Source organism: Zalophus californianus, chromosome 2, assembly GCF_009762305.2.
Source record: "Zalophus californianus isolate mZalCal1 chromosome 2, mZalCal1.pri.v2, whole genome shotgun sequence".
Lineage (NCBI taxonomy): Eukaryota > Metazoa > Chordata > Mammalia > Carnivora > Otariidae > Zalophus > Zalophus californianus.
Window position 1 is genome coordinate 128,290,529 of NC_045596.1, and position 22,543 is coordinate 128,313,071.

The following is a 22,543-nucleotide window of genomic DNA, read 5'->3' on the forward strand; positions in this document are numbered from 1 at the left end:
CATGACCTGAGCCGAAGGCAGATACTTAACGACTGAGCCACCCAGGCACCCTGTGAAAAGCTCTAAATTTCTAACTAAAGGGTGGCTAGGCGGGGGAGAGGCTGCCAGCTTCATACCATGGTAAAGAGGTGGGACAATAGGTCCGGTTTTTCCTAATATCTTCATTTCTAATTTTAAATTCAGAGGTGATTAGAGAACGCAAAGGCTGTGGGAGACTTGGGGATTTTTCAGAGAAGCAACTTAGCTGTCAAGCCTCCCATGTGGTTGAGTTGTGTATGGGGGAGGGCATAATTCAAAGGGGGGATGTTAAGGGCAAGATGACTGAAACCCGCCTGAGCACTGTCCGGCAGCCGGAGGCATTCACTCTCCCCCAGACAGTTAGCCAGTCCCGGAGACAGTGTCCTGCTGGGATGAGACGGAGCCCCGAGACGCTGTGCTGCGTCCCAGCCACTAAGCCAGGCACAGCTGCCTCTCCTGTCACCCTCCTGCTGCAGGTCAGCCTGAATATCCGACAAGCTTGGTCACACTTCTCCTTGTTTACATTACCAGCTCTGGGCTTCAGTTCACCACACCCTCCACACTCAGCTGGGAGCTTCTTTCAGCAGGAACACCCTGACAGTCCCCAGGGCTTCTTGGCGTCCCTCCCGAAACCACCGCGGGGATCTGTGCTAGCAGAGGGCGTCTCGGTGCGGGCCAAAGCCACCTCATGACGGATGCCTGCTGCGGGGGCCCCTTGGCCTTGCCACAAGCGCTGCATGTCCCTTGGCACCACCTTGATCAGGGCCGACCCCTGAGTCTTGGGTAGAGGGTGGAGGGTGGAGGATGGGGATGAGGCCAAGGAGGAGCCAGGGCCAAGTGAGAGAGGTTTAGGAATGTGGCAGAAATATGTTAATAAATGCACAAGTGTCTGCGTAACTGCATGTTGCTAAGCCTATGGTGTAATGTTCTGTGCTCGTTTTTAGCACAGGAAGGGACTAAACATCTTTGGAGTGTTGTCCCTGTGTTGCAGGCACTGGGCAGGGTAGAATCCAGCCGAGTGAGATCATGTGTTCAAGTGTGTAGCCCAGTGCCTGGCACGTAGAAAGTCACTCAGTCATAGCTGTGATGATTTGGGGTGCCTTTTGCATTGAATCCTCCCAGCCACATCGTCAGATACTCCTTATGGTACAAATGGGAAACAGGCTCACGCAGGTTTGCTAGAACTCCTCTCGCGTGTCCCCTAGTTGATAGGCCGGAGAGGAAGGTGGATTTGCACATGACTCGTCTGACCCCAGAGCAGTTCCTTCTGCTGCACCCCCACTGCATCCCTTTGAGGAAGGAAGGGCAAAGGTTCTCAAAACCCCACCTCGCACCGTGCGGCCTTCCTCCCAGCCTTTTCATCACTCCTGCTGCAGAGCAGAGCACTGGTGTGAGTGTCGCTTGAGTGATACCGTAATCTTATCAGCGTGTTGAAAAATAGGAGCGGAAATGGCCCTTTTCGGTCGTGCATTCTCAGCTGACAAGCCAGCAGAAGGTTAATTTGTTTTCAGGATTTCTCTGCCCTTCCCCACAAATCACTGATCTGGCATGTTTGTTCATCTTGCTTTCAACTCACGCTTAAAACTTGCAGAGGAAGAAGACAGACCCAGAAATAAAAGCCCTGGGAGGTGGTTCTTTGCCCTGAAAAGTATTCCTGTGGCCAGAGAGGGACAAGGGAGAGGTTGGCATAGGAGCTGGGTAGATGGTGGAAGGGAGCCCCGACGCAGCCCGCGAGCCCTTCCCTCCGATGGGGCTGGGGCCCCATCCCTGCATCACTGGCAGGGATAGAGGGCTGGAAGGTGGTAGAAATTTTCTGTTCTCTCTGGCAGCTGGTTGGTTGCCGCCTCTGACATTTTTATCACCTCATCCCAACCTTCTATGCCAACTCTGCCCCTGGGGTGGGGGTTGGGGAGAATGACCGGGAGGAAGCCCCAGGGTGTTCCCTTGGGGTGAGTCTGTTGGTGGGAAATCTTGCTATTTCGAGGCCATGTGAGTGGAATTAGATGGGATGAAGGAGGTCTGTCTGCCCTTTGGAATGTGTGAGTCTTAAGGAGCATGCTGTTTGCTATTAGGACAGAAACCGGGTACAGCCAGGTCGTAATGAGAGTCACTTGGCTCAGCCAACAAAATTATGCCTAACAATGTGTGATAAATGCTTTTTGATGATGACGAGAATGCACAATAATTATAGGGTTTGTTCACCTCTCTTTTTTTTTTTTACCTCCTTACCACTGTGACAGTACCATAATCCCTCTTAATGAACACAAGTCTCATTTTGAAATGGAATTAAGAACTGTATACATGGCATTTAAATTAAATACTATCTTTCCGTCACCATTCTCTTGAACTCCATAAACATTTTTAGCTCTTTATATAAGTGAAGGAGATTAATCATTTTTCAGTTACAGTTGAGCACATGTTTAATGGAAATATCTACCCGGTTTATTTAGCATGACCTATTCTATATGCTTTAGACAGAAAATTGTGCTGTTATTTTCAGAAGCTTTGCACATGCTGCATAGATGGTCTTATAAAAGGTACAACCTCACTCTGCCCCTTTCCATATATAGTGAATTGCTCAACTCTAGTTCAGAAGGGGTCAGGATTCATCCTATGGTTTTCTCTGTTCAGCAGCCAGGCACCAATTTGGGTTTAGCTAAACCAAAAATTCCATCTGCCCTTAAATTGAGCATGACTAAAAATGGTAAATTCAGTTTGGTGCCCTAAAGGTAGGGGAAGTAATGCAATTCTATAAATGGCTATTTTCTGCCCATTTAAAAAAAATATATAGTCTTGAGCATCAGACTTAAGTCTAGGGTATGCATCTGCACTGTGACATTTTGTATTTTTGGGTAGTTGATGTAGATACTTCGGATCTTTGCAAATATTCCCTCCTCTGTGTTTTTGAACTATCATTTCCTATTCTCAAGACACTGAAAAGTCATGTTATTTTTTATGGGCACCTGCCATAATCCTGGGGATGGAAGAGAGTAAGCTTTATAAAGGTAATGAAAGATGATAAGTGCTCACTGACAACAGTGAGCTGCAGAGGTAGGCTGTCTACTTTACTCATAGTCCCAAGGTTTGATTTACCATAAAGTATTTTTGTTGGAAGACGCTCTACGCCAGTGGATGTAGAAAAGTTTCTGCCATTGGGCCGGTCCATTTCTCTGCGTGAGGGAGGCACGGATTTGCTCTGATGCAGTTTGAGAACTTTCTCTTTGCTTCCATCCCCACCTACTCGCTGTTTGGCTATATTCCTGTGTCAGAACTCTTTCATTTTTCTTGGCGACGGTTGAAAGAATAACTTTTAGTTGAGTTTAATTTTTTACAAGAGTAATACATGTTCATTGTAGACATTTCAGGAAGTAAAAATGAGCAGCGGAAGAAAATAATAGTCCCTGTAATCCTATCACCTCGTGCGGGTGGGGCCTTCTAGTCTTTTTCCCCACACCTGTGGTGTGTGCATGGAGGGTGGCGGGGGGGGTATAGTGGACGCTTCTTTTAAAATTTCTAGGAATGGGATCTGACCATACATCCTGTTTTATTACCTGATCTACTCATAGGGGGAGGTCTTGACATTGACCCATCAGCTGCTTGAGCCATTTTCCTTTTTCTCTGCCACTGGAGAGCCAATGTGTCCACACCTCAGCACACAGGAGCCCCTTGCTGTAAGGCTATTCTGTGTGGAGGGGGATTTGGCCAGAGAAAGGTCTGTTAGCCCTCCCCCCGTCTGAGAACTTTATGTCCAAACTACCCAAAATATTAAGATTTTTTTCATTAGGGACCTAGAGGACCATGTTATAATGACGACCCAGGGTCCTCTTTTCTTCTCCCAGTGATCTCCCTTCCAGATTATAACTTGCAGAAAATTCTCATCCTTAGAACTGACCCTTTGGTAACCTCCCTGAGGAGTCCCGTGGCTCCAGTTCTCTGGTTTGATGGAGGTTATTTATACCCACACACGTGACGCAGCTCTTCTCCCTCTCATTTGTTTGGTTTTCTTTCAAAAAACATAGTAGATGCGATGATTTCCTTCTCTGTCTTTTCTTGGATCTACATTTTTATTAATTTGAATTTAGCACTGGAATCTTACTTTCTTACAGGGATTCTAAGAGGACATTTAAAATAATGTTACATTTTAATCACAAGTTATTTTTTTTCTCTACCCTCTTTTCTGTTTGGCTTTTAGATAAAGAAATTGAAAACATTTAGTGGAGATGTGTCCAAGCTGTCCCTGGCGGACTCCTTTCTACACCACTTGATTCAGGTGCCAAAGTAAGGATCGTCCATCACTGCTCTTTACAGGGGAAAGTTTTAAAATCAGTGACCTCAAACGCTACAGCTTTACTTTTTATTTTTTAGCTATTCGCTCCGGATTGAAGCCATGGTGCTAAAGAAGGAATTTTTACCTTCTTGTTCTTCTCTGTACACAGACATAACAATTCTGAGAACTGCTACAAAAGGTAAGTGAACACATGATGCTTCATGGAATTTGTTTTTATTAACCTTGGTGGTAGCACTTTATTTTAATTTTTATTCTTTTTTGTAAGCATTCTTCTCCTGATTTTTAAAATAAATTTATTTTTTAATTCCGGTGTAGTTAACACACAGTGTTATCTTAGTCTCAGGTGTACGATATAGTGACTCTCAACAGTTTGACCCAGCACTCAGTGCTCATCCCAGGGGAAGTGCGCTCTTCATCCCCATCACCTGTTTCCCCCAGCCCCCCATCCACCTCGCCTCTGGTAACCACCAGTTTGTTCCCTAGAGTTAAGCCTGGTTTTTTGTCTGTCTCTTTTTTTCTGTGTTTTTGTTTCTTAAATTCCACATATGAGCAAAATCATACAGAATTTGTCTTTCTCTGACTGACTTCACTTAGCATTATACTGTCTAGCTCCATCCATACTGCTGCAAGTGGCAAGATTTCATTCTTTTTTATGGCTGAATATTGTTCCATTGTGTATATACACCACATCTTCTTTATCCATCCATCTGTTGATGGACACTTGGGTTGCTTCCATATTTTGGCTACTGTAAATAATGCCCCAATAAACATAGGGGTGCATGTATCCCCTTGAGTTAGTGTTTTCATATTTTTTGGGTAAATACCCAGAAATGGAATTACTGGATCATGTGGTAATTCTATTTTTAATTCTTTGAGACACCTCCATACTGTTTTCCATAGTGGCTGTACTAGTTTGGTAGCAGTTTCTTTAAAAAACAAAAACCAAAAAAAAACCTATTCAATTGAAATGAGAAATGCAAAGTCCTAATTCTGATACACCCTAAAAAGGGAAATGAGCTATTACCTGGGATGACAATTAAGGCTTATTTCCACTTACTTTCCTCCTTAATTAATCGATTAATTGACCAGTTAATTAATTAGTATATTATCTTCCCATAAAAGAAGATTTCTTTCATCCCAAGTTTCAGAGTAGACCTTGCTGGTTGCAGCTTGCTCTTGTTCCTCTCCTAGGTCAGCTTTCCATGTGCATGCATTGTATGTAGTATCTGTGTGTGTGTGTGTGTGTGTGTGTGTGTGCGCGCGTGCGTGTGTGCGCGTGCATGCATGTGCGCTCAAAACCTAGGCACTTAGGCCAGCTGCATCCTTCCTCCCATCCTCTGGCCTCTGGTGTCCAGGGCCTGCTTTTCCAGCATCATCCCTCCTTCCTCCTGACTCTTCTGGGCGTCTTCAGTGTGACCTTCTGCAGGTTCCTGATGGTTCTGCTCTGTGTCTTCTCCCACTTGCTTCCCCTCAAGACTCTTAATTCCTGGCTGGCTGTTTACATTTGAGAGGGGCTAGTGGGTCATTTCCATTTCTTTGAATGACTTGTTTGCCCAGCTTGGGCAGACTCCTCAGAGTTGCTCTCCTGTCTTTCTTCCATAGTGCTGGAGTTTTACCCTCAGGCGTTTCTGACGCTGAGCAAGCAGGCCTAGCACACGTGTGGGCACTCCTCATAGCCAAGGCAGAGTCTCTGGCGTTCCCCAACCCTCACATTTTCCAGGGTTTTCAGCGCCAACCTGATTTCCTCTGGGTTGTTTTCTGGATTTCTAGTTATTGCAGAGCTGTTGATTCATATTTGATTTTCCTGTTTAGTTGCTCTGGCCCATGTTGAGATAAAGTTTTGCTCTTCAGCCCATCATATTTTCTTCAGTTTAGAGAGGAGACTAAGAATTAAGGGCAATTTTTCTTCTTTCAATAGGGAGGCCTTTTAACATTTCTTCGTACACACACCAGGACTATTGCAGCAACTTTGAAAGGGCCATCCCTCCTGTTCACGTTGAGATGGAGTAGTTTTCGTATTGAGCCATGCAAATTCATGGGCACGGTGGAAACGTTTCTTATCTGGTTTAACCTTCAAATACTGGCCTTCTTAGATAACATAATGCAGGCAGTGATCCAAATGTAATTTTTTGAAAGTAATACCACAATTAATGGAGAATATGAACTTAAAAAAATTGTAGGTAGCTTTTTATTGTCTATACATACTGTAATTTTAATCATCAAACTTCGCTTTTAGCTTTTGAAATATATTAACAATTTTTAACATTGTTAATTTGCGTAGATGTGTGTACAAAAGCTTCTATGTTTAAAGAACTAGTTTAAAGATATATTACAGTGATAAGCTCCTTTATAGCCTTTAAGCCAATCCAAATGAAATGTGTAGTTTTGAATAAAATGGACAGAGTCTCTGGGTGCCTGGCCCCTAAGGGTTAGTGCTTTGCAAGTTACTTACATGTCATCCCAACCTGTTTATTTTTTATCTCCTCATGGCTCGTGGACTAAGCAAAATGTTGCTCTCTGTTAGTTTTCATATTCTATAAATATAATCTCAAAGGCTAGTGGAGGTAGAGGAAAAAAAATAAAGAATTACTGAGAAAAAGTTTGTTCCTATAACACAGTGTGCCGCTTTTCATAAGGCCTTTGCATTTTCTACTTCTTGAAAATGTTCCTTTTTGAAGTATTTTGTGATATATGGAAGCATCATACATATTGATTCCCAGTTAAACACTAGGACACAGATTGCCAGTAGCAAATAGCGCATTAGATATACCACAGAATGTGGGGCTTGATTTGTTTTTTCCTGTCTTAATATGTGGTTTTGGGTCAGAGCTTGCTTCAGGCCCTCTTGAACTCAGATGTGGTAGCTATCTTTGTGCATTTAAGCTAAAGGTACCATGGTGTGTTCTTTTTTGACAGAGCTGATGTTGTGTGAGGAGCTACATTCAATATTACACTTGGTGCTACAGGCGGGGAATATCATGAATGCAGTAAGTAAAATTCAAAAAAATTATAATGTTGTGTTTCTAAGTTTATTTGTCCGTCCAAAGGTATATGTACATATTTTTTCTTTTGATTTGTCTTCTTTAGGGAGGGTATGCTGGCAATGCAGTAGGATTTAAACTGTCGTCTTTGCTCAAATTGGCAGACACAAAAGCAAACAAACCTGGGATGAATCTTCTGCACTTTGTTGCACAGGTAGGTGGAAGTGGTGAATTCAGAGAGAGAGAGAGAATGAGTGTGAATCCTCCCTGGAGGTGGGGAGGTTTTTCCCAGGTATTAGGTGGCATCACACAGAGATAGGAAAGGACGTGGTGGGCTCCAAGAAGGTTCTATTTGCAGAAGCACTCTGCAGATTCCTGAGCTGAGCTGAGCTGCGCCTAGGGTTGTAGGATAAGAGGGAAGTGGAGGGGTTGGGGGAGGCAGGGGTCAGGGTTGGTGAAGCCCGATTAGGAAGGATCCACATCCTAAACACTGAGGAATTTGGATTCATGCTTTAGCAATGGGGAGCCAACGGAAGTTTGTGCACAGCAAAATGGCCTGACCAGGGTGGCTTTGTTTTTAGGAAAATAAGGCAATATGGAGAATGAGCTAGAGTGAAGAGAGAACTAGAAATGGGGCACCTCTTGGCAGAAGTTGGCTCTCTGATCATTTGGTGAGAGCTGAGAATCAAGAGTCATGGCCACAGGGATGGAGAGCAGAGGCCTGGGTGCTGAAACATTCCCAGCGTTGGGTTGACTAGATTTGTGACTGGTTATGTGTAGAGTGAGGGAGCCAGGGCAATGAAAAAAATCAATTCCATTTGTTTCCCTTTGTGAACTGTAAGTCAGGGTGCCTTGCCACAAGCACAGGCCTTGGGGTCTGCACCCTGTTCATCACCTCCGTTTCTGACTGGGGCTTTGGGATACCAAAACAACCAGTTACAAAGTGAAAAATCGGTCAAAAACAGTTGTCTGTCTGTTGTTAAATTATCTCAAATTACGGATTGTAGCACTTTGTTTTTCCTTCACTGGATCACCTTTGTTGTTTTGACAGCAATCACATAGATGTAGCTCTAAGCTGGGGAGGAAGCTGGGCTGGTTTCCATTGTGAGCTTCAGAACAGGACAGAACTGGGATTTTGACATGTCCTTTATTAGCTGTACTTCCTCAGACAAGTTACTTAAATGTTAAGACCTTCAATTTCTTCTTCTAATCATGGGGCTAGTGATCCTTCAAAACAGGTACCCAAGAGGGCTGACGGGGATAATTCCATAAAGTGCTTACTTCAGTGTTTGGCCCATAGTAAGCTCTCCATAAATAACACACACAATTATTACTACATTCTTCAGAAAACAAAGGACATGTTGAACTCAGGACTCACTTAAGAGTTAATTTTCAGGGCATTGAAACCAGAAAATGTGTTCCTTATCCCATGTGCCTTACAGCTAGTCTTCCAGCAGTCCCTTTAGGTGCATGGAGCCGGATGCTCTGTGTAACTTGGTTCCAGCCCATGGGGGGACGTTTCCAGAGTTGGTAATTGCTCCCTTCATATCTACCCTCCTTGTATCCCCTGAACAGGTGAAGAATCCAAATGCCTGCATGGCTTGTGCACCCTCTGATTAAACTCAGTTTGCAAACTGGTTTAACAGCTGAAGGCATCTCAGTCATTTAAAGGCATACTCATCGGAATGGTGGTATTTAAGCAGGATATATTGGATTCTCTCAGAAACAATAGGCCCTGCTAAGCCACCACCCACTTCCATTGAGTTTGTGTGCCCATGAATTGTATTTCACGTCAGGATCGGTTGCTCTGGGAAGTTATATATATCTTGAGAGTAGGGGAGTTCTGGTAAATCTTACTAAGAATATAAGAGTTCATGTTTCAGTGAATTGCTCTGAATATATCAAGCATAAAAACAAGAACTTTAAGGTTCCTTTCAGCCTTGGGATAATTGTTTCCTTCCAGTTTTATACATATGGTAGAGAAAATTCTGTTTTTATTCTAGGAAGCCCAAAAGAAAGATGCCATTCTTCTAAACTTTTCTGAAAAATTGCATCACGTTCAGGAGGCTGCTAGGTGAGCAAAGAAGACTGAAAGTGAATTCTGAGAATTCAGTTTTGTTTTTTTTTCAATTACTTTTTAGATTTATTTATTTATTTGAAAGAGAGAGGGCACGAGCAGGGGACAGGGGGAGAGGGAGAAGCCGACCAGGGAGCCAGATGTCAGGCTCGATCCCAGGACTCTGAGATCATGACCTGAGCTGGAGGCAGACATATAACCAACTGAGCCTCCCAGGTGTCCCTAAACTTTTAATGAAACTGGTGAATATTCTATAACTTTGAGAAAGTTTTGTCTTGTTGAATTTTCAGACCTTCCTTTTATTTGCTTAGAGGTATGTGTGTGTACCTTTGGAATTTGGGGGTTTTGAAAAATTAGTCTTTATTTTTAATCTAAAAAACACTATTGCAGTCTTTTCTAATGAATGTCAGCCATGTAAAAACAATATGGATTAAGAACTTCAAATCCCTCCACACCCAAAAGATAGAGCTCAAACAACACAGCCTATTACCTTGGGAGTTGTTATATATCAGTCAAACTTCCAGGGCCATTTCCTTGTAGAATCTAACATGGTACATTTATTTTCTATTGCATTAGAAGTTGGAACCATACCAAGGGTTGTGAAAGGATTTTGTTTTAAATTAGTCACTCAACTTACAGAGAAAGTATCTACCAAACATAAAGCTGTGTTTACATCACTTTAATATGCTTCTGATCCCAGTATAGATGTACATTTTAATGTGGCTATAATCTGTATACACGAGCTATTTTGAGTTCCATGTTTTTTAAATTTATAGTACATATCCACATACCCAGTGGTATATGTTCAATAACCGGCTTCCCTGGAAAGAAGTCCTGATTTGTAGCATTTGCTGATCTCCATGGTGTAAATACTGCTCCCGTGGCAGGTGGCCTCACTGAGTGAGGAATTGGGAGGGGTGTCCACACCCACAGTGGCCTCTTGCAGGCTGGCTCCAGTGAACCACTTCAAGTCCTAAACTTGCTATCTGAGTGATTATATCTGATTAGGATAGCTATGAACCCTGTGCATAAATACACGAACCAAAACTTTTCAAGCCAAGCCCTGTCATTGGCCAGTGTCTCAGTATTATTGAGTGTGAACATCTAACCCCAGATTATATGTCTTCCCCAAAGTGAGCTTATGAGGTCGAAGCTGTGAACAGTTCATAGTTCCCATTTACAGATTTTTTGGATTATTCCCCCCAAACAATGAGCATCTTATAAGATATAAACTCTTCTGGTTTTGAATTTCTAAGAGAAATTCGTGTAGGAATATTTTTTCCTCTGACTAGTATAGAAATGTTACTAAGAGGTATGTATAGAGAGAAATAACCATTATGTTTTTGAGTTGACATTTGTGGTCAGAATCAGCTGGGGAAGTTTAGCTAGGTACTGTCTTAGAAAATAAAGTTTGCTTATTTGAGATGGAAGGTGAAGTGTCCTGGTGAAGTACAGACAGATCACAGATGGGTGCCAACCACCAATGAAGATGGAAAACTTCACTGCATAAAGAAATGTCAGAATTCACAGTGGACGCATGAAAGCATCCTAGCATATGAGTTTGCTAAGTGAATTCCACCTGGATTTTAGGTTTCACTATTCACTATACCTAGTGACAGAAGTATCATTCCTGCTCTCCTAATCTTGATTTGACGTATGTAACAAAAGCCTTGGAAACAGCCCCGCCATTTCTTTGCAGAATTGTTAGCCATGTGTTAGTTCTCTCTACCATACCGAGGGCTTACTCTGGCTGTCCATGGCAACACGAGGTCTGCTTCGTATCTCCTCATTGCCCTGAATGTCTACACCGCCTGGCTTTGCGTGAGTTAGAGCTTTTTGTGCCAGAGGAGAGGGGAAATATCTGAGGCCTGTTGGCTTTTATTTTGTAATGCTTCTTGCATAAAGGTGTTCAGACCCACTTTATGAACAGCTTTACAAGTCTCATGGTTTCGTTATCTCACCAATAAAGACAGAGTTACACAGCCATCTCTCTTTGAACCAGTGTGTCTCTAGGAAGAAATGGACTCTTAAAAAAAACAGGCGGAAACTCTAAATGTGGTAAATGTCATCGCAGAAGCTCTGCTGTCCGTGTCTAGGTTTGACCAACAGTTGGTCTTGTTTGATGTTCCTCCATGACACATGGCTTCCCTGTGCCACCTGCCCACTCTCCCCTTTCTGCTTGTAGATTATCTCTGGATAACACGGAGGCAGAACTGCACTCGCTCTTTAACAGGACGAGATCTCTGAGGGAAAACATTCAGCTGGATGGTGAACTTTGTCAGCAGATGGAAGATTTCCTTCAGGTTCGTGGGTGATTTGAGTCCGTCTCTCTCTTTTTGGCTTCCAGCAGCACCTGCCAGGGCTGGTTCAGTCCGCATAGCTTTGGGGAGGTAGCGGGTTCCCATTCATATTTTCCCCCCTGGGTCAATAAAAGGAACTTTGTATTTCAGTGCCCATTCTTTGCGGGGTTGGTTTTCTCGCAGGGGCCATCGAATGTGGTCTGAACCAAGGGCTGGCCTCCGTTTATTGCCACAGGATTGACATCATCATACCACGCTGTAGCGAATTGGTATCAGCGTAGGGAGCGAACGCTTGGCAGCTTATGCCTGGCAGCTCAGGTTTCGCTTCTCAACCATGGTGTAGGAGTTTCTGCCTCCTAATCAAACCTTTGGACGACAGAACGAAGTTCCACAGAAATCATAGACACTTGAGAACTCGGGCTGTTATTCCTTCACTTGTTTTTATTGAAGAAACAAGCTGCGTTTTGGCATGTTTTATGACGAGAGGGGGAGCACACACGAGAGCTGTGCCTATCAACACCCCAAATACATCAGCCCACAGGGTGTGTCAGGCGCTGCTCTGAATAACACCAACAAGAGAACAGCAGAGGAGACGTGTTTGTGATAGCTCACTGTGACTCACTGATCGCACAGTCTCACACGCTTCTTTTATCTTCCTTATTTGAAAAAAACAAAACAAAACAGTGGCAGCTTTTCATGCTTTCAGTCTTCAGGGGAAGTGGCATGCTACCTTAAATATCAGTGCTTCGAGCCTTGCGGGGTATAGGGGGTGTGGCGGGGCTGCCCTTGGTGCCAGGAACAGTGTGCTCCGAAGGTTGTATGCTGACTCGTAATTAAGCTACAGCAAGCAAATGTTCTGTGTCTCAGCTCCCATCGGCACACATTTTGTTTGGCTCTGGTGGGAGTTTATTTTTCTGATTAAACACGTGTTCTGTATTTTTTTTCACCTGTAACCAAACAGATATGCTCTTTTACATGCACAGATTTTTCTCAAAGTGAACCAACAAAGCAAACACCAGCACAGAAATGCCTAGCAGTAGGTAAGAAAGTACTCCGCAGTAAGCACATGCAGACAAGTGAGGGAAAGCCAGAAACTGAGGGAGAAGGCCCGTCCCACAGTGAGATGAGAATTCTGGATGTCTCCGTCCCTGGCTTTTAAATTAAACATTAATATTTTAGGCTATACATAGCAGTACAGAAAGGTGTATGATGAGAAACAGCTCTGTCTCAGCTGTACCCCTGGACTGCTCTTTCAAGGCGACCTTGTTTTAACTCCTAAATGCTTCTTTCTAGTAGTCATTTTTATCTGCGTAAATAAAATGTTCCCACACAGCTATTTATTTTTCTTTTTTATATTCAATTTCTTTTTAAATAGGGGAGGGGGTGTAATTCTGTAAGGTAGGGTAGGGCCAGGTCATGAAGGGCTTTGAATGCCAACCTGAAAACATGGGACAGTGCTCTTAGCCATGGGGAAAGATTGAAGTTGTTTGAGGAGAAAAAAGACAAGAACACAGTTTTGTAAATCTGTTTCAGTGTTCTGACCATCTGGGCAAGAAATAACGAATAAATTGGTTTGGAACTTGGGTCTGGAGCGGGCAGGTGAGACGTGAGAAGTTGAATTTGCTAGCACAACTGCTCATGTCTTGTCAATTATACTAGGTCAGTGTAGCTTTGGACTTTGTCATTTGGGGTCCTAACTGTGCAGAAAACTAACTCTTGGCAAAGAAAAGCCCTCTGAGCTGGGTGATTTTCCACACCCATATTCAGAATGTTTCACTTTCCGGAGTCCTCAGGATGACTGCAGTGCGTGTAAGTTTTTCCTTCCTGGTTCTGTCTCCATCCCCACGGGATCTAGTGATGAGACACAGGAGGCGGGGCTAAGCTCCCATGTAGGTTCTTGTCAAGAGTCCTATTTTCTGCAGTTGAGTTATCTTTGGCTGGAATCCACCTTTCCCCTGTGGAGGAATGACAGGCAAACATTTATCCTTTCATGAATACCCTTCTCCCCATAAAGAATAATAGAGCATGAATGCACACAGTGCCTTGGGCTACTGACTCAGATGGTTACTTTCTCTGGTATTCGGTTTCCTAAATGGTTTTGGTTTCTTACTACCTCTTGAACGTGTTTGGTGTAAGAAAAGGACTTTTAAGGGGGAAAGTGTGTTGGAGTGCGTGGCAGGTGATGAGTCTCCTCAGAATTGCTCTTCACTCTCCAGGCCTATCTTAGCAGCAGTTCCACTCCTTGAGGGTGCGCAACCCATAACTTCACTTTTCCAAGTCCTGTCCCTCCACTCAAAGGAAGTTTCTCAAATGTAAGCCTTTTTAAAAACATGATAGGTGTGATTTATCAAGTCATGTACTTCATGCATTCCTTCTTCATATAAGCCTTCTTACCCAGTGAAACAGGAAGTGACGTGAGACGAGAGTGATCCCAAATATTTAGCCCCCTTGGGGTTGTGCCTCCTCTAAGCTGCTGCCCCCTCATTTCAGCTCAACAGTAAACGTCACGCAGTGCTGTCAGGGCAAGGTGCTTGTGCGCCTGATAGATCCCCAGCCTGACAGGGTTGGGGGCTCACCGGAGGAGAGCAGTCTTCTTTCATTTCTACTTCTTTGTTGTGGTGGTACCCAAATCTATTTTTTTTTAAAGATTTTATTTATTTGAGAGAGGGGAGAGAGAGAGAGAGAGAGCATGAGCAGGGGTAGGAACAGAAGGAGAGGGAGAAGCAGGGAGCTTCCGGCTCAGCAGGGAGCCCCACGTGGGGCTCGATCCCAGGACCCTGGGATCATGACCTGAGCTGAAGTCAGACGCTTAACGACTGAGCCACCCAGGCGCCCTGATGCCTGAATCTATAGAGGCACTGGAGAGTTTGTCCTGGAAGGATTAGGAGGAAGTGAAGACGTGGAGAGGATGGGCTTGTATAGGGCAGTAGTTATTAACCATGGGGGCTCCTCAGAATCTCCTGGGGGGTTGTAACAAAATATTAGTGGTAGTTGCACCTCAGATGTACTGAAGTGTGTGGGTGATGTCCAAGCACGGACTGTAGACAGTGCTTCCTAGCTGACTTGGATAAGCACCCTGGTTAAGCCTTGGCTGGGGTGTTTGGGCACCAGGGTTTCTGTCCTGTGGGGGTGACACTGACCCTGACATGGATCATTTGAGTTGAGGTTTAAACTCCCTCTAAACAGAATAGCTCATCAGTACAAGGGACTTCTGACATCCTGAAGTGAACCCTTGGCCAGTATAAGACTCGCTTTTAAGAGAAGGAAGAACAGATGCAGAGTGAGTTTTCCTCAATAAAACCAACTTTACACCTATGTCATTTTTCAGTGACATTAAAGGTGACCGTTGTTATCAGTGGCCTTCTGTAGATTAAAGCTCTCTAGTCTCTTTGGCCTGCAGGCCTCCCACAGAAGTTCATCCTGCTTCCCCAGGGCTTTGTTTGGGTTGAAATATTTCCCTTTTGGCTCTGAGCGTGTTGGACTTGCCGTCACCCTTCCCCTCTCCCGAGACCTGAAGTTGAACCCAGGAGCACAGACGGCGCGCAGAGCGCCTCCTCAGCTGCCTGTTGCCTTCAGCGTGTGCGTGTGTGTTTTCCTGCAGTTTGCTGTGGAAAAGCTGACAGAACTGGAGCGCTGGAAACGAGAGCTCCAGGGCGAGGCCCACACCCTTATAGATTTTTTCTGCGAAGACAAAGAAACCATGAAACTGGACGAGTGCCTTCAGATATTTAGAGACTTCTGTATCAAATTCAACAAAGCCGTTCAGGTATGGCTGATGGCATCTCCGGGTTTTCTGAGTGGTGTGGCTTTTTCTGTTTTCCTCTTCCAGACCCAGCCCTCTGCCCTTGGCAGCAAGATGGCTCAGCGTCTGCACGGTTTCAGGGAAGCATGGCGTAGGCAGCATTGCCAGGCTCTCGGTTGGGATTCCGCAGGCCGGGGCTCTGCCGTCCCAGCCCCGAGCGCGTCCCCGTCCCCGGGGGGGCCGAGCCCTGGCCGCCTCAGCTGCTGTGCTGCTCATACCCACACTTGCTTTGATGCCCTGAAGCACTGTGTTAGGCAGGTTCATTTATGACGGCAGCTGTGATAATAACAAATCTCTTTGACGGTCCTGAAGGTCTCCCCCCCCACCCCAGGAAATAATTTCCTCTTTCAGGGAACGCTTTGTTGTGGTGGGATGATTGGAAGGCCTTCTCTCGCCTGTTTCAAGCACCATGGCCATGGCCAGGCGGTTGGCACCATGGGGACCATGTCATCCTCCGCCAGAGCCGGCTTGGAAATTCTCAAGTAGTTAGGAGTCCGCTGCTGTCTGAGCGATACAGCGGCATTTCCCGCCCTTCAACCTCCAGTTCCAGTCATCTCTGAGTTCAGTGTGGGAGCCAGAGAGCTCTGGGTCGCTTGGCTTTGCAAGGCCAACTCTCATCCGTCAATGAAAAACAAAACAACATCCTTTCACTTCAGTGGTGATGAGGAACTAAATACTTGTACGTGATCCCTCTCCCTGTATTTAAAAGCAGGTTTGCCCGTAGCTGAAATTCTCTGAGGGACTGGTCAGGTTTCCCTCCGGCCCTGAGGAGGCCAGAGTGACTTGAGTTCTCAACCCCTCTTTTCTGGCTCCAGCTAAGAGGAGGCTAAGCCTGCGGCCACGTTTCCTCTCCCTTATCCAAGCAGTGAGCTCAGAGGTGGGAGGTGGTGGTGGGTGGTAGAGGCCAAATTGGCTCTTTCTGAGGCTCTCACACTCCCTGTCACAATTCTGCAGGCCCAAGAGGCCACCTGTGTGATTGTCTCGGCCCAGCTGTCCCGAGCGCCAGGAGCTGGCCCCACCCCACCCCAGGCGGCCTTGGAGGAGAGGGCCCGGGGCACCTGGGACACTGGTGAGGCCAGGCCGGAGCAGAACGAGGGGCCGCGCGTCCCCCGCCCAAGTCTCACAGAAACTTGGAAGGGAAATCCACCATTTGAAAAAATTGATTTTCGAATAAAAAGTGCTATGAATAACAGATTAGGGTTGTGAGATCCACACATTTAGGTGACACAAACATATGTTTTTTAAAAGATTTTTTATTAGGGGGTGTGTGCGCGCGGGGGCGCGCGTGCTTGAGAGAGCACGCATGCGCAGGAGTGGGGGGAGGGGCAGAGGGAGAAGTGGACTACCCCCTAGCTGAGCAGGGAGCCTGATGCGGAACTCGATCCCAGGACCCTGAGATCAGGACCAAGGCCGAAGGCAGACGCTTAACTGACTGAGCCCCCCAGGCGTCCCACAAATATATGTATATTTAAAGTGCACAGCCCGGTGGTAAAGTGTGCTTTAGTATGTGCATTTGTTCTGGTTTGGTTTTGTTGGGGGAGGGCTGGGTACTTGGGAGCAGGGTGAAGGGTGGTGGAAGGATTTGTAAAGCAAATCCCCTTGTCTGATTGTGGGAAGGGGGTGGGGCATGAGGGACCGAGCCACCATGGCATCTGTGGTGTTTCCTTACCAGGGAGCGTTAGAGAACAGAAATTTGACTGGCATCTCTTAATATCTTGGGTATATATTTATGCACCCAAATGGTTAAGTAGAATGTGCTGCATGTGTGTGCCCATGTGTAGATGTATTCAACACAGATGCAACAGGAAGGTATGATCTCAGGGTCCTCCTCTTTTTTTTCTCTCTGCCATTGACTGAATAGCCTTGTCCTGTCTTGCCCTGCTTAGAAGCCAACCTGGGTTCCCTCGGAGTTGAGGTGGTCAGCATGTGTGGAGTCACAGCCCACACTTAGGAGACAGTGCCTTGACCAGAAAGCTGGAAGCTGATGGGGTCCTCTGCAGGCTGCTTTGGGAGAACTAGCCCTTTCCACACCCTCCTTACTTGAAAACACACAGTATCCCTCCTGGCGAAGCTTAGGACCCAGGCCGTTCTCTGCACCTGTATCTTGGGGTCTTAGGGCAGGTGGCTGTGGAATTGCACGCAGGTCCCATGGGTCTAATGCATCTTGGGGCTTCTCTCCACCCCTCCCTCAGGACAACCATGACCGGGCGGTGCAGGAGCTGAGGCGGCTGCAGCGGCTAAAGGAGCTGGAGCAGAAGCGTCGCTCCTGGGCGGCTGGGGAGCTTGGGGGATTCTGCCGGAGCAGCAGTGAGAACGACGTGGAGCAGCTGACCAAGAAGGGCGTGGAGGACCTGCCGCCCTTCCTGCAGCCCCGGCCAGTCAGCCCTTCCTACCGACCTCCTAACACTCGGCGCTCCCGCCTTTCCCTGGGCGCTTTTGCCGATCGGGAGCTGCTGACCTTCCTGGAGAGTTCCACCGGCAGCCCCGAGGAGCCCAGCAAATTCAATAGCTTGCCCCGGAGCAGCCCCCGGCAGGCCTGGCCCACACTGGCCTGGATGGAACCTGGGGACCCGAGAGCCCAGGACCCCAGCCAAGCACCTAGACCTCAGGCCTCAGAGGGCCAGGTGGGGGCCTCCGAGCCACCCTCATCTTGGCAGAGCCAGCAGCCCCCAGCCCCCAGGTCTGAGGACCCTGCGCCCCCCTTCCCCCGAGTTCGGCGCAGTGGGGTGGGCATCCTCCGAAAGAGGAATAGCGAGCCTGTGGGCCTGGGCCCGACCCGGTCCCCTCCACTGTCGCCATTGGCTCTGGGGATTAAGGAGCACGAGCTGGTGACAGGGCTGGCTCAGTTCGACCTCCAGGGATCCAAGGGCCCAGAGGAGGTGCCCCGGTTGACCCTGAATAATGACCTCAGCCCCATGGAGCCGGTGTCTCTGGGGGATGGGAGCATGCAGTCCCTCGGTGCCAGCCACGGCGGCCTGATGCCTGTGGGCACAGGGGCCCGGGGTGGTCTCAGCCCAGCCCTGGAGGGGGACGGGGCCGCCCCTGAGGAACCCAGTGGAAAGGCTCTAGTATCTGTGGGCAGCAGCGACCCCGAGAGCAAAGACCCCGGGCCTCTGTTCTACATCTCCGACGCCACCGACTGCTCGCTGACCCTGGACTGCTCGGAGCCAGGGGAGGGGGGCGGGGGGGACGGCTCCCTGTCCTCTGGGGCTGGGGAGACAAGCAGCCAGGTCTCCTCTCACCCCACTTCCAGCCCCCTTGGGGAGGCTTCTGCTCCGGTCTCTGGGAAGAGCCAGCCCTCCTGCAAGGACAGCCTTCCGCGGGACAGATCCGCCAAAGGGAAGGATGCGACAGCACCGAAGAGAAGCGCCCTCAAGGAGGCGTCGCAGGGGGCCTCCAAGCCCGCCAGTGTCCGGCGGAGCCAGGGGGCCCAGGGTGCAGCGCCCAAGCCCGTGCGGACCTTGACCGCCTCCGAGAGTGAGAGCATGCGCAAAGTCGTGCCCATCTCCAGAAGCCGGGGCGCGGTGGGCTGGAAGCGGCCCACTCGGGAGACCCCCAGCAGCACAGACCCGCCATGGTCGCGCCGGAGCTCCGTGCGGGGGACCTCGGACGTGTCGCCCAAGCGGTCCTCAACGGGGGCTGTGGCGGGGGCCACGGTGGCGGAGGAGCAGAGGCTGGGTAGGGTAAGCGGCGGCTCCGGCAGCGCCAGGTCAGGGAAGGAGCCATCCCTGCAGCCGAGGGGTTCTCTCAAGAAGCCCAGCGCCAAGCCCCTCAGGAACGTCCCCAGACAGAAGCCCGATGAAAACAAGATCTGCCGCTCCAACTCCCAGGATCCTGAGAGCCCCGAAGAGGAGCCCAAGGCCCCGCAGGCCCCCAGCGTCCCCCGTGTCCCGCCTCCCGTGCCGAGCTTTGCCCGAAACACGGTTGCCTCCTCCTCTCGGTTCACGAGAACGGATTCCTCTCCTGCGGCCAAAGCCCCCGGCATCACTCGGACTGTTTCCCAGCGTCAGCTGAGGCCGAAGGGTGGCCCTGAGGATGCTGCCCCCAAGGACAGCAGCACCCTGCGGCGGGCCAGTAGCGCCCGGACCCCCAAAAAGTGTCCAGAGTCTGCTGGGGCTCCCAGTGTCAACACAGAGGCCCCTGTGAAGGGCCGAGGGGCTGGGGAAAGGGCCTCCCTCAGACTGAAAAACTCCGATCGGACCACGCTAGGGAAAATGCTCGATCCCTTACGGAAGTGAAGTCAGATTGTGAGGACTGACTCGAAGTGAAGTCAGACTGTGAGGACTGACTCCTGTGAAGTAGGGCCAGCACCGAATGTCTTTGTTCCGCGTAGAGTGGTCTGCGGTTGCCGCCCGCTAACGCTCAAGTCACTGAAGGTGTCGTCAGGGAGGCCTGTGGACTGTCCCCTGCTGAGCTGACAACTACTGTAAAGTCCCAAGTCTGGGCGGGCGCCTCCCTCGCACACCCTGGAGGAACCCCCTCCCAAAGCAGAGACCCCACAAAAATGCAGATATGAAAGCTGACAGTCTTACCTATGGAGTTAAAAAAAAAAAGAATTTTGGCCAGTTTTTATATGTCAAACTTATTTTTTAATATTACACAAATTAAGTAGTTTAGTTCCTTTTGCAGAATGAAATGCCTCCCAGGAAAAGGAGACAAAACCCTTAACCTGGAGACTTTATTTTCCTGTGTTCCCTGGCCTCAGGGTTCCATCTGCCCGCACACCAGCCATTGCTGGCAACTGGGCTTCCACACAAGCGCTGGGTGTTCTGTGATTGGCACCGTCTCCTTGAAGGCTCTGCCTTGCTCATCTCTCTGTACGTGACTTTGGGTGAGGGTTAGCGCGTGGGCAGGAAGGAAGGTGAGACTGGTGGATGGAAATCAGATGCTCTCGTGTGTTCAGGCACAGACGAACAGGAGGCCCAGGCAGAATGCTGCATCTCCCCGAACTTAGAAGTGCCATCTCTTAATGGAAAGGCATCAGGGGTTCTTCAGCTGAGCACATCTTCCCCTTCCGTGTTTGCCCATTTGCGTGTCTGTTGTGAAACAGAATGACGGCTGCTATGACTTGGGTTCGCTCTAGTTATGGGAAGAATAAACCCTTCTGTCTTCCAGTCTTCTCCCTCCCTTCTCTCTCTGCCTGCAGCCAGCCTTTCTTTGGCTAACCCTACTTGGAGCCTGGAGAATCTGTATATCTATGTCACTGATGATACATCTTTTCTTTGGTACAGTGGTTTTTAAAATCCCCAGAAAAACCAAGTTTTTAAAAACAGACCAAAAAAACAAAAACAAAAACCCAACCCTGCTTTCAGAAGAATTTATATCATCAGGAAAATTTGGAAAAAAACAGGCTTTATTCAAAAGAAAGAATACATGTACTGTTTCTACTCACTGCCCATTTCACGACTTCTTTTGAGACTAGGAGATGAGGGGATTCTTGAAACTTTCTTGTTGCTGCCTGCCTTTTTTCACTTTTCGGTCACTTACTGAAACCTGAGTGAAACCTTATTTTAGATCCAACGGTGGTAGATTGATTTCAGCGAATCCACGTGGTTGATGTTACAGTCTTCCTCCTGTAGACTGTTGCCTTCCATCCAAATTAATTGGAAACTCTGAGCTTCCATAAGTCAGCTAAATTGAAATGGTAAGCTTTATGGTTAATGAAGTAAGGCACTTGACCACAAAACCTCATAAAAATGGCCTTGGGTAGATATTTCCTGGGCCCCACAAAGATGGTTGTGGGAATCCTGCACTGTTTTTCACCATCTCAAAAAGCCTAAGAAATCATGTATTTAACCATGCAGACAACAACGTTGAAAACATAGGGCCTGTGGGTGGCTGGAAATGGATGAAAGTGGTCAAAAGTTGGTGGATAGTGGGGCGCCTGGCTGGGCTCAGTCGGTTAAGCATCTGACTCGAGATTTTGGCTCAGGTCGTGATCTCAGGGTTGTTGGACGGAGCTCCGCATTGGGCTCCACACTTAGCACGGATTCTGCTTGGGATTCTCTCTTCCTCTCCCTCTGCCCCTCCCCCCACTCGTGTGCACTCCCTCCCTCCCTAAAATAAATCGATCTTAAAAAAAAAAAAGTTTGTGGATAGTGATGGGGTCAGGACCTCCAGGTGGGACCCTGGCAACCAGGGTTCCAGTCCCTGCTCTCGCTGATGCTATGTGACTTTGGCCAATCACTCCCTCTCCCTCGGCCTCTGTTTCCCAATCTTCGGAAGTGGGGGCATGGCCTCAGTGATAGTTTCTAAGAGTCCCTCCAGCTCCAAGAGTCTTAAGTTGCTATAAACAACCAAGGACCCATCTACCCCAGAACCAGCTTTTCCGAACTGACCCCCAGCACCTCCTAGCAGAGGCCTCATGTCGAAGGCCTGCTCAAAAGAAAGCACCTTCAGAACTTGCTGTTGCTTTGAAATCTAATAAGCTGAGTTTCTTGAGAAGTGGTGTTTTACTTAGCCCTGTGGACCCTATGTGTATGCATCTGTATGAGCAGGTGATCATTCTATTACCTTTTATCGGTAGTAAGCTTTGAAAAATAATTTAAGTATATAATGGAGAACTGTAAATAAGTTTCTATATAAATTTAAGATGAACTGAATGTATTTAAAGGTCCATTTATATGTTCTTTTATGTAACATGTAGTTTAATAAAGTTCCTGTTTATGGGAGTTGTGTTTTATCCTCAACTTACTCTGTTGATGGGGGTGTATGTGTGTGTGTGTGAGAGAGAGAGAGAGAGATCCTGGTGGAAGAATGTATAATCTCCTGCACACAGAAAGGCCCGGAAGCAGGAGGTGCAACAGGTTTGAGATACAGTGGTCTTGTCCTCAGGAGGCTCAAGAGTCAAATTAGGCTGTTGGTGTGTATCTTCTCGGTACCCCGGAAACTGTTTAACTGAAGGCCTAGAGAGCGGGCTTTGCGCCAGACCTGTGGGAATGCAAGCATGCATCTGACACGCAGGCCATCGATGGAATGTTCAGCACCTCATACATGCTCGCATTATTCCATGTTTTGGGCCAAGCTTTGTGTAATCTCTGTGAGGCCAGCAAGTCTGGATCTGCTCCTGTGTGTCCT

General features: G+C 47.5%; 1 protein-coding gene across 2 annotated transcripts in view; it reads left to right on the forward strand.

The window, feature by feature from the left end:
- Window positions 1-22,131, forward strand: part of FHDC1 (FH2 domain containing 1) — a 40,524-nt gene extending 18,393 nt beyond the window's left edge. For both annotated transcript variants that reach the window (XM_027597343.2, XM_027597344.2), the window contains exons 5-12: window positions 4,211-4,296; window positions 4,384-4,484; window positions 7,223-7,293; window positions 7,394-7,501; window positions 9,291-9,361; window positions 11,550-11,667; window positions 15,266-15,430; window positions 17,659-22,131. In XM_027597343.2, coding sequence (XP_027453144.1) covers window positions 4,211-4,296; window positions 4,384-4,484; window positions 7,223-7,293; window positions 7,394-7,501; window positions 9,291-9,361; window positions 11,550-11,667; window positions 15,266-15,430; window positions 17,659-19,704 — 2,766 coding nt within the window. In that variant the 3' untranslated portion in view covers window positions 19,705-22,131. The remainder of the gene's footprint in view (window positions 1-4,210; window positions 4,297-4,383; window positions 4,485-7,222; window positions 7,294-7,393; window positions 7,502-9,290; window positions 9,362-11,549; window positions 11,668-15,265; window positions 15,431-17,658) is intronic.
- Window positions 22,132-22,543: the final 412 nt, after the last annotated feature.